Below are 16725 nucleotides of genomic sequence, written 5' to 3' on the forward strand. Positions count from 1 at the left end.
TAAGCTGGACGGCAGAGGCTCTGGCCCTCTGTTGCACTTGGCCTTGGGCTCGCAGAACTCCGGTGCAAAGTGCACTGCCGGGAGGGAGAAGAGCGACCGGCATGACACATGTGGCCTCTAACCGGCTTCTAGAGAGAAATGCGATTCTGGCCTCGAGCCCTCGCACCCGGCCCCTTGTGATTTTTGAGTTTGGAACTCTGACCTTTATAAAAAGCTACGCTCACTGCCCAGAAAAACAGGAAGGTTACTCGCCAGGAAGCCAAGGAAATGAAGCATAAAAAGTGGGTCAATATTTCTCTGTCAGTAAAGCCAAGTCTTGGGTATTTCCAAGAGAGACGCCATCATGATGCCTCAGTACTGTTCTGCCCTCAACTGCATCCTATACCAGCAGATCCTGACCCGTTGATTGCTGATGATCTACACCTATAGCTTGAACGTCAGCAAGGCTCCGTTCAGCTTTTCGGCTCTTTCCCTGCCTGAGACGTAGGAGTAGCGCCCGCACTCGGCAGCCCAGAAGTCTCTGGAAGGATTCAGCCCTCACAGAGGCGGTGTGATGCTGGGGATGGGGCTCCTGTCCTCAGCTCGGGGGAGGGGAGGGGCGGAGTGAAGGTGGGAGTAGTTGATGCAGCAAGTGAAGGAAAAAATAAATAGAAAAACAGCTATGCCTGGTATAGATGCTTGAAGCTACCCCAAGCCTTACCCATCTCTGCACTTGAATGCCTCTAAGTATTACAAGGCCCCTTCTCAAAGAACTTCATTATAAATAAACATAAACATATGTTATAAATTAATTATATATTATATTTATAAATAAAAATAAATATATATATGTGTGTGTGTATATATATATGTCCCCCTATATTTTTTAGGAGCAGGATTACAAGCTGATTTCCACTGGCTGAATTTTACCCGTGTTTACACCAATAGATGTGTGTCTGACCTACACCAAGCTGAGTTTTCATGAGCTGCCAATATTAAAAGAAGTCAGAAGATGTCGTATCAAACCATCTGGATTCTGGGCTTCTCTTGAAGAACCAGAAGGTCTGGTGGCCAGAAGGTCCCTCATTTGTGTGTGGCAGCAGTCAACGGGTGCTGAGTAACAGCGGCCACCTTTAGACCCAGTCCACACCCTACTGTCTGTCACCAGTCCTGAGGCCTGCTGTCCCTTGCCATTGACTTATACCATGTATGACTCCTTCATCCTTCTGAGGGCATCCGGACTCAGCCCTGACCTTAAGCATTTGCCATCAGCATCCACTTCAACCAAGTACCAGCGTAACAGAAGCACTCTGAACATTTTTCTGTCCCTAGGAATTCATTCTACCTCCGTATGACCTACGTGTTTCTTTAGCGCAAACTTTTACTTGAGAGAAGGGAACGATGGAGGGAGGAAAAGAAAACCATCTGCACCTCATTAGTGTATTTTCAGTAACAGTTCAAGTATCTGTACACCTCTGTGTGTGTGTGTGTGTGTGTGTGTGTGTGTGTGTGTGTGTGTGTTTCTTCAGGGTACGGGAATTTCCGGGAATCCTAATTAGCCTGAAGAAGAGAAAGATGCAAAAAGAAATGAACCAGTTACACAGACTGGTATGGTTACTGTACGAATGCCTCAAACAGCCCAAGTGCAGGTGATTAGAGGAAACAGAAAAGATTAAAAGCTGTGACCTGGAAAGTAAGGCAGGTGCTTAGAGAAAAGAACGTTCGTTAAGAGCGGAGGTGTCTGGAAAGTGAAGAGAAGTACAGACAGAGAGGAGAAGAGAAAGAGGGAAGTGAGGAGGAGAGGGAGAGCACAGCAGGACAGGGAGGCGAGACAGATGAATCTGGGACGGAAGGCAAACACAGACCCTCCCTGGGAAGGAGACAACGAGCTGGCCTTTTCTAAAGGTCTGGAGCAAAAATGAAGGTGCTGGCTTCATAGCTTAATCACACCCAAACCACCGCCCGAGCTAATGCCAGAGTGTCCCCCTGCCATTTGGAGAAGCACAGTCCTTCCTTCCAGGAGAACACTGCACTTGGAACACTGCCTGTCTCCCCACGGATGTGCCAGCCAATTTCTTACGCAGAAATCACCCGTGCTTATTTCTGGGATAGTTCTGGTCTCTGTTCTCTAAAATGATAATCAGGCCTAGAATGTGAACACAGCTTGCCAAGGAAGGCGATTAGGCGGCATTTCTGTTCTTAAATATGGAAAAAGATGCACACTTAAGTTGCTTTTTGTCTTCCAGCAGTGTGACCACAAACCCTGGCCCTGCCTGAGGTCAAGCTTTCCAAAGGAAAGGCAGTTCCCGCCATTTCATTGATGTCCTCACCTCGAATTTCTGCCTCAGCTCCACGTTTCCTTCTTCATCTCCTTCTGGAATGGGTACGTTGTAGTACTCACCTTCTTCTTGGTTAAGCAACTTGTACCTTTGGGAGACACGGAGGGAAGGAGAGTTAGGAACGCCACATTTGGGCCGCTACGGATTCAGCAACATCTCTCCTTCCACCTCTAGACCGGCTGTTTCTGAAATGCATCCTGTGGGGAGACCACAGCCAGATAACCTCACAGTCAATGGTCATTTCAGACCAAAGCCAGTTTGCTGAATCTCTAAGGGCTCTCGCATTTAAAGACTATTAACCTTTGGATGACACGGACATATACAACCTTGGGCATCCTTACCATCCACTGGCCGGTATCTTCATCAGCTCCGAGACTCCAAAGGAAAGGGATCCCATGAAATCGTTCCTTGTGGTTCGATCCCAGTCCCAGATTTCTACGGACAGCCGTCGGTCTTTGTCAGAAGGTTTCAATTTGCTACAAAAGAGCACACGTGCACACGCACAAGGTTATCTAGACCGTCGCTTCCTGGGAGATGCCACGTGCTCATGATAGGAGTCTGACATTCAAACAACAATAGCATATTCAGTTCTCTTCCTGTGGCTCCCCACTGCCAACAGAGTACCAGGCCATGGCAGTCAAAGCTCCAGACTAGCAGTTAGCAAACTAGGACCCACAGGCCAAATCTGGCCCACAGCTTGTTTTTGTAAATAAAGTTTTATTGGAAAACAGCCATGACAATTTGTGCATATATCGTCTATGAATGCTTTTGATTTGAGAACAGCAGAGTTGTGTGGTTACAACACAGACTGTATGACCCATGAAGCCTAAGATATTCACTATCCGGCCCTTTATAGAGCAAAGCTTGTCAACTTCTGTTCTACAGAAAAGAGCTCCCTTTGGGGTTGTCCACACATAAACCTCTTCCCGCGTGTCCTAGTCTACAAGGTCTGTCACTTGCTTGTGCTCGGCTGCAGGCAGTGCTTTCTCTCAACCCTGACGGTTTTACGCCTCCTCCCGCTGCCTCCTTCCTTCTTTCTCCTTCTACCCTCTCTGCCTCTGAAATCCTGGCACTCCTTTAAACCCCGTTTTAAACGTCACCTCCTCCAAGAAGTCTTCCCTGTTGAAAGGTGAGGATGATTTTTCCATTTCAGTGGTGACAGCATGTGACTCCTGTATTCCAGGTTTTAACAATTATTATTTAAATTCTCACCTTCCCCTAAACCTCCAAAGAACTTAAGTCCATCAAGAGGCGGACACACTTTATACTTTTATACACTGTGTGTTTAACATAAAAGTATTTTTTGTACAGGGTAGGTTCTGATGCTATTTGGGGCCTGCATTACGTAACCCCCGGTAAACCAAATTACCATCCACCAAACAGCGGTGACAGCAGCGACCTCTTAGCAGTGGTCTGAGATAGTCTCAGTAATGGAGCCATGTTTAAAGGCATTTACAACAGGCCCGCCTCGCTACCCCTCACAGTGAGGTGGGCAGCTCTGTGATGTGTAGGGAGGGAATTCAATCAAGGGGGGGAAGACAAAACTTACAACGTGAAGGACTCATTCCACTGGGGGTTCAGTGTGGAGCGGATGGTTTTGGTTTTCTGCTTGCTCTCGTTCTTGGGATCAGGAATGAGTTTCAGCTTCACGTAAGGATCTGAAAGCCCATTTGGATCCATAGGAATTAGATTTTTTGCATCTCGTACTGTGGAGAGAAAAGAAAAAAAAAACATCAAATGTTATAAAAAGAGAACTGACCTGTATTGCCCAGTGTCCTGTGTCTGGACCAAGCTGAGTGACAGAGACCTCAAGATGGTGTTTAAAGGGAGAGGAGGGGGAGGACCAAAAGCCTCTGATCCTCAATATGAGAAAAGCTTCCCGCTGTCATTGCTGCCAGAGATAATGGGCATCACGCAGGCCCCGCGGTCCTGCCCTCAGAGTCCGTTATCAGCCTGGACCAACAGCACTCGTGACCCTTGCGCACCTCCTATTAGTAGGGGCTTTGGGCCCCTCCCCAAAGCCGCTGAAACAGAATCAGTTTAAATAAGACCCCCAGGTGCTATTTGCAGCCCTTCTCCAGAACCGGTGCGTGCCCTGCCCCCGCACAACCAGCCAACCCAGTGCATGGCACTGCGTCACACTTGAGCTTCTAAAAGGGTTCACCTCTTTGCTTTGTAAAGGGCCAGCGATTTCCAACCTGGCTACACGTTGGAATCTCTTGGGAAGGGGTTCAAAAATTCCAGTGCTCACAACTAAGCCAGAAGCTCTGAGGGGTGTGGCCCACATTTTGAAAAGCTCCCCAGGTGATACTATTGTGCAGCAGCAGAAAGAGCTAGGGGCACATACAGCTGTGATACAGAACACGCCCCACACGTGTGCTCTGCCTTGTTATGTGACGTGCACAGCGTGTCCACAGACCAGCGGCACCTGGGACATCAGCTGTGTGCCCATCAGATGTGTGGAATCTGTCATTTGGGCCCCACCCCCAAATTTCCAATTCAGAATTCTCATTTTAACAAGACCCCCAGATGATTCCAATGCGCATCCTAGACCAAGAAGCACCCGTATGGGAATCCAAAATAATGAGGAGCAAAGGCCATTTCATCCACAGAGGAAGGCATGCTCAGAGATGCAGCTAGCAGGGGTTTATTACCTCTGGGAACGGGTGAAGCCACTGCATGTAAATGAGACAGGTCATTATCTATTGCTATGATAAGAAGGGACAAAAGCCTGAGCCTGCCTATCCCAAATGTCTTCCTCACCATCTTCCAAAGGCATCTTCCCCAGCATGGCTGAAACTTCCCATCATCAGGGTCCCTAATTAGCCAGACACCTTGAGGACACATCTAAACTGGGACTGGGCTCTGAAGCCCAGTGGCTCTCCCAGTGTGGCCCCTAGACCGTCAGCATCAGCATCACTGACTGAGTCAGGACTCTAGGGGCAGGTGCAGTGATCTGTGTTCACCAAGCTTCCCGATTCTGATGCATGGGAGTATTGGGGAAACACTGTTCTTGTCTAGTACTGATTATCAGTTTAGCTTGGCTATTAAAAGCAAGTCCTTAGAAGAATTTTAGAAGAAGGTGCTAGAGTTAACAGTGGGCAGATACAGAGCAGGGCATAGGGGATGCTAAAGATGCTGGGTCCCTGGACATTGCCCCAAGAGAAGTCACAGACTAGCATTGCCCATTACCAGCCTGGGGACACACTGAGTGCCCACGCCTGCTGGCCAATAGCCTTACATCCTCCTTGTCTGGAAGCCTTAGCATGGGCAGGTGACAAATAGGACCATTATTCAAATGGTCTGAGTGGGGGGAGTGGACTGGCTCAGATCAACTAGCCACAGAGAAGCCAGGCCTATGTTCCTCTATTCCTATATTCACTTATGCTTTCCAAGCATTTCCCCCTCATAAGATGATATCTAACTTTATCCACCTGGGGGTGGATAGAACATATAAGCAAGCAGGCTCATCAGATCTGCTTTCAAATCCTGCCTCCCTCGTGGACTCCCAAGCACCGGAAAACAGAAGTTCCTGAGTCTTTGCTGCTTCACCTAGAAAAATGAAGAGGGGCTCACTCTCTGTGGTACGGGATTGGTGGGGGAAGTAAATGCAATGACGTATGTAAAGTGCTTTATACAGCTAGTGGCTTAGAAAATGGAGGGGGGGGGGAAGGCACTAGGATGGGAGTGTTTACCATGCCTAGTCCCCAGTGCCCACAGTTTCAAAATCTTCAGTGGGGCAGAAGGTCTCCAGGGGATCTGGCTGCCTGAGATTTCCCTCAAGCTCATGCAGAAGGTCTTTCAGTGCATGGCAGAAGACCCAGTCTCCTAAAACAGCAACCCAAGGATCACAAAAGGTGAAAAGTATGAGCATAAACATAGGGCTCTCCCATAAGGAATGGGAAGGGGCCAAAGGTCTCTCTCCAATTAAGCACTGGGATGAGAATCAGATACTTTTTAAAAGGCAGCTAAAGCCCCAGAACGTCTAACACTGAGGCTACATCTCAGCGCAACTAATGAGGAACCACAGAGGCTGCTAAGAGTGTTGCCAGTTACAGAATGATTACGGGCACTGCTTTTTTCATCCTCAATTTCTAGTCCTGACAGCCAGCCCACACAACATCATTTAAGGTGGATCTCTTCTGAATGGTGATGAGTTACAGTCTTAATGGGATTTAAAGCTGTGGGCTTCCCACTGAGATCCTATGATTGAAGTGGAAAATAAAGAGAGTTATCAATTCCAAATGTCATCGAAGTAGACACTGGGTCCAAATTTCAATTTCCCATTGCAGTGGAGAGTAGCCTGCCTGATGTGCAGCTGACTCACCGCACACCAGGGCATCCGAGTCAGGACTGGGAGTTGATGACTTGGGGTCCCCATCAGCTCAGAATGTGGGCTCTGGGGACAGGCTGCCTGCCTGCCTTTGAATTCTGGCTCTGCCGCTTGGTGGTTGTATAACCCTGGGCAAGATATTTAAGGTCTCAGTGCCTCAGTTTCTTCATCTGGAGCATGGCAAACCGCTCCCCACCCCCTGGCCCCGGCCCTGGGAAAGATTATAGAAGTTCATACATGCAAAGTGCTCAGAACAGTGATAGGTGCACAGTAACAGCCCAATAATGATTATTATCATCATTGTTAATACACGTTGCTGGCAGAGAACACAACCCTAAAGCCTTAGATGTCCAGAAACTGGACTGACAACTTAAGAGCTGGCAAAGCAGATGCTGTGAAGGACAGTACGATGTGGAAATTTTCTGGTGCACCTGCAAGCGTGTGGTGCCAGTGAGGTCTTAGCCTGAGAAGCAGCGCTGGAGGGGGGTCACCAACAGGAGTAGGTGTGGGCAAGTTAGGGAGGAGAAAAGAAGAGCCAAATGAGGGAGACAGTGGATGTGAGGGGTGAGAGGCAGGAGAAGGAAGAAGACGCAATCAAGGTGCAGGGTCAGAGGGTGGTGGGGACGCTGCCCTCTGCGCAGGTGCGGATGGTGGCTAGGTACACCAGGGTGGTGGTTCAACACCCCAGCTGTGATGTTTCTGCCATATACTTGATGCCCATACCCCCCGGAGTCCCATTTAACCGGTCCAGACTGAGGCCAGGCATTAGCATCTTAGGGGCTTCTCAGGAAGCCATTCAATGCACCTGGCAGTGGTTCTCAGAGCGTGGTCCCTTGACCCATGTCACTGGCATCTCTTGAGAACTCAGTACATTATTCACATTAAAAAGAAATCATAGGGGCGCCCGGGTGGCTCAGTCGGTTAAGTGTCTGACTTCAGCTCACGTCCTGAGCTCACGGTCTGAGTTTGAGCCCCGCGTCAGGCTCTGTGCTGACAGCTCAGAGCCTGGAGCCTGCTTCAGATCCGGTGTCTCCCTCTCTCTCGCAAAAATAAACAAACATTAAAAAAATATAACAGAATAAAAATGAACAAAAAACAATACACTCACTTTTTAACACTCAGCATTTAAAAATGAAACGTATCACGATGGTAAATGGAAAACCAAGATTGTCTGCTATCGGGAGAAAGGAACCATAAAAATAAATAACAATGAACATCGAACAGAGTTCCTTACTTCCAGCGGACACAGGTGCCCCTGAGGCCTGATGTTGGTGCCGAAGGGGAAATTAACGAGGGTTGAGCGTTAGGGATATTCCAGCCCTGGATGAAGCCCCACACCTTACAACCAAGAAGGAAGGGAAACCGGAAGAGGAATAACTTTCTCACCATGGTAACTGAAATCTTTCTTCTATCAGCTCAGCACCTTCAGAAATCATCTCAAGTACGAGCCAAAGTCCTAGCCCGCCAGGGGCTCTGCCCCACGCGTGGGAAGCGTGCCATCTGAGGCACAAAGGAAGGGCAGCATTTCACAGCAGGTCCAAGAACAGACCCAGCTCAGGTCCCGTGGCTCATTTCTTGCCTCTCATCTTGCACAACATCCACACTGTTTTGACCGCAGGGAAAAAAAAAAAAAAAAAAAAAGAAACACCTGCTACTGTGTAAACTACTGTGAATGAGGCTCTTTGGGGGTCAAGTGCTATCACGTCAATGCAAGTTCTGAGAGGTCACTGGTCTCTAGACAGAGTGACACAGAAGCAACACATCCTTTACCCACTCATGGCTGCAGCACTAACCCAACTGGGCCCAGAGCCCCGTGGACGGCACGTGGTAGGAGCGCCTCCGCCCCCCCCCCCCGCCCCCAGTGTCCGTGGTTGTTCTGCAGCTTCTGTGAGAAGGACACGTCCACTCAAGAAATATGTCTGCGCCATGGTACTGGCCATTTCAGAACCATTATTTGTTCTCTAATTCCAGAACTTGAATAGAAATACAGAGTATGAGTCCTATTACCATCTTTCGTCTTGAGATGCTGGTTTTCATTTTTATTAAAGAATCTGCTGTCAAGCCCAGCATTAAGAAAAACCAGCCGTGGTGGCGGGGCGGGGGGGGGGGGGGGGCGCCTGGGTAGCTCCCAGTTGGCTAAGTGTCCAACTCTTGATTTTGGCTCCGGTCAAGATCTCATGGTTCGTGAGTTCGAGCCCTGCACTGGGCTCCACACTGGCAATGCAGAGCCAGTGCTTGGGATTCTCTCTCCCTCTCTCTCTCTGCCCCTCTTCCTGTCTCTCTCTCAAAATAAATAAACTTAAGAAAGAGAGAAAAACCAGCCTGGGTTAAGAGGTTATATAATTTCCTGATTATGTAAGGTATCATTTCTGGACAAAATCCATTCAAATAAGATTATGAAGACTGAAAAGCACCTCCACGGTGCCTCAGAGATACATGATCTAGATGGCTGGGCAAGTCCAGGACATGTGAGTTTTGAGTTAAGTGTTCGGGCATATGAGCTGGCTCGTCAAGAGCTCAGAGGCGGCCTTACCCAGACTGGGAATCTACATCAAAGGCACATTCTGGTAGATGGAACAGCTAACACTTGGGAATGAAGCCAGGGGTTTGCCAAAGGCCCGCCTGATGCAGGGGATGTAGAGGTGGCCGCCATGCTTTCTCAGGGAGAGGCAAGCCATCCCCACAAACAATGGAAGTCAGGTGAGTGTCTAACGTGCATCTGAGGATATATAATGGCGGTCAGGCTCACTTCACTTGGAAAGAGGCTGCAGACAGCAGCTGACTTCTTCTCAAGGGGCCACTATAACACAGCATCTACCAGCGTGGGCAGCTGGGTTCGAATCCTTGCTCTACCTCTTTTTAGCTGTATGACTTCAGGCAACTTACCCCACTCATCAGTGTGTTCATCTGTACGACGGGAACAATAGTGCCTATTTCATAGGGTCGTTGTGAAGATTAAGGGAGTTGATATTTGTAAAGCATTTAGAAGGCAATCTGGAACAAATGGAGTGTCACAGAAGCATTTGCCATCATTACTAATGATCACATTAATACGTGTTTGCTATCTTTATCATCATCGTGCAGGCCTCCTGTCTGGTCTAGGAGGCAGGGCTGCTTTCTCAGGGTAAAGAAATCTGGTATGTTAAAAGGGCAGTTCATACAGTACTGGAATTTCCAGACCTCAGGGTTAGGCCAGGGTTCAACAGTCAGCTCCTAGTTGTTCTAAAATAGCTTGGGATTAAAAAAAAAAAAAATCAGTGCAATCTTTGATCCATTCAAAGAATGGTCCAGATGGTCTCTTGATCCGGGGAATGTATGTAGCATAAATTATCGAGTCTAATAACAACACCCGGAACTCACCACCTAACATAAAGCTAGAGGGCCAACACCATGGAAGCTATCTGCTGTTTTCTCCCCACCTCCCCCCTGACTCCCTGTGGCTTTTCAACCTCACTCTGAGGCTGCCTTAGGGCACTCTGTCTAGGCACAGAGCCCACGGAGGCTCTGGAGGATTCATGCACAACATACGCTAAAAGCTTCATGGAGGACACAGCTATGACCCCTTTGCTCACAGACTGGACTTGTCTTCACTGACCCACAGTAATCCTGCTCAACAGAATTCAAATCTGTATGGGAACGTTGTTCGGCGAGGCACAGAATAGTCAAGTGCCTCCAAATTCAAGGACAACGTGGCCCTTCAAATGGTATGTTTTGCTTTAGAAAATAATTCTCTATCTTTAGTGTCTTTTTCCCTCTCTCTGCGAGCATCCTTGCTCATGGCTTCTGTTTAAAAAGCCAACAGTAAGGACAAAGGCTCGAAACAAGGACTTGCTGCAAAAGTCAGGACTGTTCAGGGCGTGCTGACCTCGTGACCCTCCCCCTCCCCCTCCCCCCTTACTCCACGGCAAAAACAAGAATAAACAACATGTTATAATCCTACCCCACATCGTGCAAAAGCAAAAAATAAGTTTTCTGACGCTACAGAAAAACAAAACCATACAAACTCTTCTTTGTGTGAAGTTACCAACAGCAAAAGCAATGAGAATGCAAAAATGGTGGGGGTGAGGGGGGGGTCGGGGGACAGGCAAGTGTGGAAAATGAATGACCCAGTGTAGTGTCTGTGGTCAAAAGAACCTGGTGTCATTGAACATCAGGCCATAAGAGTGATGGGAGCTTCCCAAATCCATGAGTGGTATCTTCCAGCAAACCCAGAGAATTTTGATAATTATTAAACAGCCATAGCACCTTCTTTCAAAGAAGTTTTAAGACCCAGAATTTCTTACAAAGATATGATCAAAGGTGAACAGAAGTTTAATGCCAGAGAGTCTCTCTTATAAGGACATAAGTGATCACATAGATTCCGAATCATCTCCCTATCTCAAGATTCTGCACACCCTTCACATCTGCAAACATTCCCCCCCCCCCCAAATAAGCTCATATTGATAGATTCCAGAGGTTAGGACCAGATATCTCTGCACAGTCACTATTCGGCCCAGCATGGGTATCATTCAGGAGTTCCTTTTTGCGGGGGGTGGGGGAGAGGGGCGGTGGGGTTGAAAACGATCTGGACTTAGGGGTGACGGCTGCACAACCTTGTTGAATATGCTGGCAACCACTAAATTGTACACTTTAAAAGGTGAATTTTATGGTATACGAATTCTATTTCAACAAAAAGAAGGACAGATTTATGACATTTCCAGCTGCCTTACTACACCTGCTCACCTAACCTTCACAGCTCTCCTGTGAAGTCACGACTCAGATGCCCATTTTCGAGAGGAGGGCACTGAGGACACCAGGATGTTAAGGAACTTGCTCGAGGTGGGTTATTTAGTAAGTGATGGAGTCAAGAGTGCAAAGGGGTCTTGAGTCTGGGGCTTGAGCGCTGCTCTCTATTCGGCCCCTGCATTCAGGTACAGGTGTTAGTGCAGAACAGGACAGCAAACTTCTATAAAGGAACAGATCCTAAATACTCTAGGCTTTGCAGGCCACAAAGCCCCCATCACCACTGCTCAAGCCTGCTGGCATAGTGAAAAAGGAGCCACAGGTAATATGTAAACAAATGAACACACTGTGTTCCAATATAACTTCATTTAGAAAACACAGGCTGAGGGCCACATCCGCCCTCAAGCCATAGTTTACTGATCCCTGACACAGAACCAACACCTCTGCACCGTCTCAACCACACGCCGAAGGGAAAGTGACATGGGAAAGAAGGTCTACTTCCTGGTAAAGACTCTGCTTCCTTCCCGTTCCTTCTGCCTTAATCTGAGCCTCTTGAACTCTGAATTTGTCCTAAAGCTTGAGAGGGGTCCCGGGCTGGAGTTGAGGAGGGGCTGTGTCTCCCACCAGGAACGACGTGGGTCACCGTTCTTGGTCATTGTCCTCTCCTGTCTCAGAACATTCGGAAGCCAACGTCTCTCAGGCGTACTTGCGCGTGCTTTCTTCTCCTCCAGGTGCACGGAGCTTCTTTGGTGGAGCAGTCTGCCGTCCTAGGCAAACCTGACTCGCCGCCTCCTTCCTGGAGCATCCGATCTGGCCGTGACCTGCTGCAAATGGCCAACCCTACCTTGTTCGTGCCCTTCAGCCTGTTCCACACCTTGGTTCCACCCGGGGACCAGGTGCAAGTGGCGAGCCCGATAAGGCATCAGTGGGGCCATTTTTTAACTATGCAACAGCTGCTGGGAAGTTGGAATTAAAAAAAAATTTTTTTTTAATGTTTTTTTTGAGAGAGAGAGAGAGAAAGTGTGAGTGGGGGAGGAGCAGAGTGAGAGGGAGACACAGAATCCAAAGCAGGGTCCAGGCTCTGAGCCATCAGCACAGAGCCTGACGCGGGGCCCGAACCCACGAACCGTGAGATCATGACCTGAGCCGAAGTCGGATGCTTAACCGACTGAGCCACCCAGGCGCCCTGGAAATTGGAATTTCAAAGGAATGTGTGCCCGGGAGCAGTGGGATGCCCAGAAGCCTATCTGTTAAAGGAGAGCTGGGCACGGGAGAGGCCCCTTGGCTTTATTAGTTAATCTAGCTGTAGCCAAGGGCTTGTCCTGATGACAGAGTTACTCTCCTGACAGCCTAGGTGCTCAGTTCAGGAGCATCTCAAGTAGCTGACAGGCTGGATCAGACAGAAAAAGGGGAAAAACCCTCACCCTACTAGCTCGGAACGACGCTGAAGTTCAGTCACATCACCAGGTTCTCATGTTTCCTCTAGATTACGCTTTCTCGGTCACATTACTAGGAAGAACACCCTGTTCTCAAGGTTTGTTTTCGCCTGGACTTGGGGCCTCTCCTGCCGATGTTGCAAGGGAGAAAACTGCGTCTGAGAAGCTGCCAGTTTCCTCACGTTGTTACAAGTCAGTTCGGCACCAGAAGCCAGAACGGCTTGGCACACGTTGATGGGAAACCGGTGGGGTGACAGATTGCTTCCGGAACAGGATTTACCGAACACCCTTCCCACGAGATGTGTCGGGGGTGGCCAAGCTGTCTAGCAATAGGCAAGGTTCCGGGCTTAGGGGCTCTGAGTCGGAACCTCTCAAACCAGGCAGATCGACAGGCCCTGGCACAGGTGCAGCACGGCACAGGTGACGGAGGGCAAGTCAGAGCTGGCAAGGCCGTAGGCCATCAGGCTGGCACAGAAGGATCACCACAGAGGAAGGGCCCTGGGCAACTTCTGAGAGCAACAGCTCCCGAGTCATTCCTGCTGCGCACGGGTTTTAATCGAGGGGCAGACAGGTCCACCCTAAAACTCGGGTTACAGATTCTTTATTCTCTTGAAGCCATAAGCCCCGTTAGGGCACTATCACGGTTTTTATGGCCGGTTTAGGGCAGCGATGCACTTGAGCTGAGGACTTTTTTGCTGCATGCCTTAAAAGCCCTGTTCTCTAAGGGCGGAGGGATCTCCCTCCTTTCTCCATGCCCTTCCAGAACTTGCATGCATGGGACAGGCGGCATGTCTCTTGGTGGATTCCCTGCTTTGGCTGGGGATGGAAGAGGTCCGGGGACTGGGGGAGGTCCTGGAAATGGGGAGTGAAAACTGGCCGAGAACTGCGGGACAGGAGGTGCTGGTAAGGTGGTCTGTCCGTGGCCATGGCTGCCGTGGCAAATTTTCTCCACTGGCATGAACGTGGGTGCCAGGACTGTGAACCGCTGAGCTCAGGCTGGCAAAAGGAAGTAACTTCCAACGGGCACCAATATGGACTGGATAGGACAGATGAGACCTGATCATGGTGGCGACCCCACATGTCACCACTGTGCATCAGACTGATTCCACAGAATCACTGAGCTAGAAGAAACGAAATGCCACATTATCCTCCCACAAACAAAACAGAACTGAGAGATTTTCAATCATCGCTTGAGTGACACCGTATTTTTGAGGCTTCCAAGTAGAGAAAAGATGCCAACAGCCTGTGTTCTCGATCACTTACTTTAATATTTCTGCACAAACTTTAGAGATGCTCCATACTCTGGTCCATTCGCCTGGTGCCTGGTGCCGTGACTCAGGAGCTGGCATCGGTTCTGACTGGCTATGTTATTTCACCGTACCCGACCTACCACACCTAGTACGTACATAACCCAAAAGGCCCCTTCCACGCCAATGAGGCCAGTCTCCCCGCCATTAGTTATTTTAACGCCCTACGGCCTAGCATAGCACCTGGTACATGCTCGGTGACTGTTGGCTCAGTGTGTGACTCTCCACACCACCCCTGTCCTGTGCTTCTGGGGCCATGCTGCCCCAGCCCGGGCCACCTGGAGCACACACTGCCATCTATCCCGGTTCTACTCGTCCCTGTCTTGGCACAAGACTCCTCTTCTCTGATCTCCCACTCTATGGCTGCCTCAGGCCACCAGAATCTCATCTCTACAGACCGACGGCAACTTGAGGGCAGGGGCCGCGTCATATCTTACTGGGTAACTCCCCCCGGGGTCAGCACAGCACAGGGCAAGGCAAAACCCATGAGTGCCCAATGGATTTTTGTTATTTGGCCGAAAAGCTAACACAGACAGGAAAGCGTGCACTTATGTTTTGGTTGCAGTACAAAAAGCGTCCATTTGGAGGGACTCTCAGACAAGGAAAAACCTAGCAGGCCAAAAGAAGTCACACACTTAAAAAAAAAAAAAAAAATGTTAGATGCTTTGAAGAAAGCGTCATTGAATCCACAAAGACTAGAGGGCATTTAACATAGCTTCAACTTTCAGGGAAAAACATAGGAAAACATAGCAGAGAGGGCCATTTACTCTTAGGGAAAAGGATCATGTAGAACTTCTCAAGGTTTCAGAAATAAAATGCAAAGGTGTCATCAACGACGGTGAATGACTTTGGACCGAGTAACCACGGATTGTGACCCTCTGAACAAAATGGAGTCTTGGAGTCGCTCAGTTTGGCCCATTTGTACTATATTATGCTGTGCCCAGTCTGCTGACACCATCTGTGTTGAATCTTACAGAATTCAAATTTTGATCTCTTTCCTGTTAAGAAGATATGACCCATACTTTTTTTGTAATATTTGCTCCTGTATTGACAAAGACATAAAAAAATAAGACGCACTCAAAATACACCTGCTTGGCATCCCTGCCCTTCTACATATAACCCACACATAAATCTGGATTCAGGGACGCATGTAATCTCACATTTTAGGACCTATTTATTTTATGTTCTGTTTCATTGGTGAGACACCATTGTGTGGTGAGCAGGACGTAATTTCTGTCCCTGTTAAAACAATGGCCATTGATACGCCAGAAAACATGAGTCAGCAACTCTTCAATCAAAGTGTCACTGGAATAAAACTTACAAAAGAGAATTTGGAGGATTGGGGTCTGAGATGAGAAAGTAACATTTTGGTCCTTGGGAAAAGATCATAAATATTTCACTACTTTTTCTCTTATAGTTAATGGACAATAAAAATTTCTGTTCAAGTTCTATAACCTTGATGTTCCGAAAGGAATGGAATATGGTTGCAAGGAACATAGTATTTTCCAGGTTATGGGAGGCTGAAATGGTTTTGCACAAACATAGGAAGATTTTAAGAAATATTTTTTTCCTCATGAAAGTGATACACTCATTGTACACAAATTTTAAATATGTAAATATATGTATATATTTCTTAAAGTTCATTTATTTTGAGAGACAGAGCGAGCAGGGGAGGAGCAGACAGAGAGGGATAGAGGGAATCCCAAGCAGGCTCCGTGCTGCCAGCACAGAGCCTGACATGATGCTTGATCCCACAAATGGTGAGATCATGACCCGAGCTGAGATCAAGAGTTGGACACTCAACCGACTGAGCCACCCAGGCACCCTTACATAAAAGTACAGAGAGGGAAATTTAAGTCACCTACACTTCTGCTGTAAGAGAGAACTAATTTTGGCATATTAGTGTATTTACTGCCAGGCCCTTTATTCGGCATGTAGCTCCACTGAAATATTTATTTATTTAGTTTTTACAGAATTCACATCTATGAACCCAGTTTTAGATCCTGCCTTTATAACAAGGCATGCTTTGAAAACATTTTAAATGCCTAACATCCTGCTTTATGTCATAATTTCTTTAATCAGTTCCCTGTTGGGGGCTATCTGTGTAGTTTAAAATTCACCTCTGTAAATAACATAGCAAGTGATCTTCATGCACAAATATTCATCTGCATTTCTCATGTTTTTCCTCAGGACACATTCTTAGGAGTGAAATCAAAGAATATAAAATCATTCAAGACTCTCGACATGGATCACCAAATTACTCCCCCAAAAGTTCTACCAAAGTCTTGCCAAGGGTATGATGAGTAAAGTAAAAACAAAACAAAACAAAACAAAAAACAAAACAGAACAAAACAGAACCAAACACAAAAGAACCTCTCCAAAAAAGCAGCGTAATTCTGGCTTCGTTGATTGCTTTTCAGGTTTAAATTCTTGTTTGTTCACTCCCCATCTGGTTATTTTGGTCATTGCTATTTCTTTTTCTTTGACTCAACTCCTCGCTCAAGTTCCTACAGGGCGTCAAATTATTTTCTCACTGGGTCAGAAGAGCTCCTTAGACCTCAGTGAATGATAACAGCTCTTGTCCTATTTGCTGCAAACTGCATTTAGCT

General features: G+C 47.8%; 1 protein-coding gene across 4 annotated transcripts in view; it reads right to left on the bottom strand.

The window, feature by feature from the left end:
• Positions 1-16725, bottom strand: part of PRKCA (protein kinase C alpha) — a 403084-nt gene that overhangs the window by 86758 nt on the left and 299601 nt on the right. For all 4 annotated transcript variants that reach the window (XM_023244469.2, XM_023244468.2, XM_045044862.1 and 1 more), the window contains 3 exons: positions 3868-4024; positions 2660-2794; positions 2310-2406 (listed from right to left, as the gene is read on the bottom strand). In XM_023244469.2, coding sequence (XP_023100237.1) covers positions 2310-2406; positions 2660-2794; positions 3868-4024 — 389 coding nt within the window. The remainder of the gene's footprint in view (positions 1-2309; positions 2407-2659; positions 2795-3867; positions 4025-16725) is intronic.

This window comes from Felis catus, chromosome E1 (genome assembly GCF_018350175.1).
Source record: "Felis catus isolate Fca126 chromosome E1, F.catus_Fca126_mat1.0, whole genome shotgun sequence".
In the NCBI taxonomy this organism is placed as follows: Eukaryota; Metazoa; Chordata; class Mammalia; order Carnivora; family Felidae; genus Felis; species Felis catus.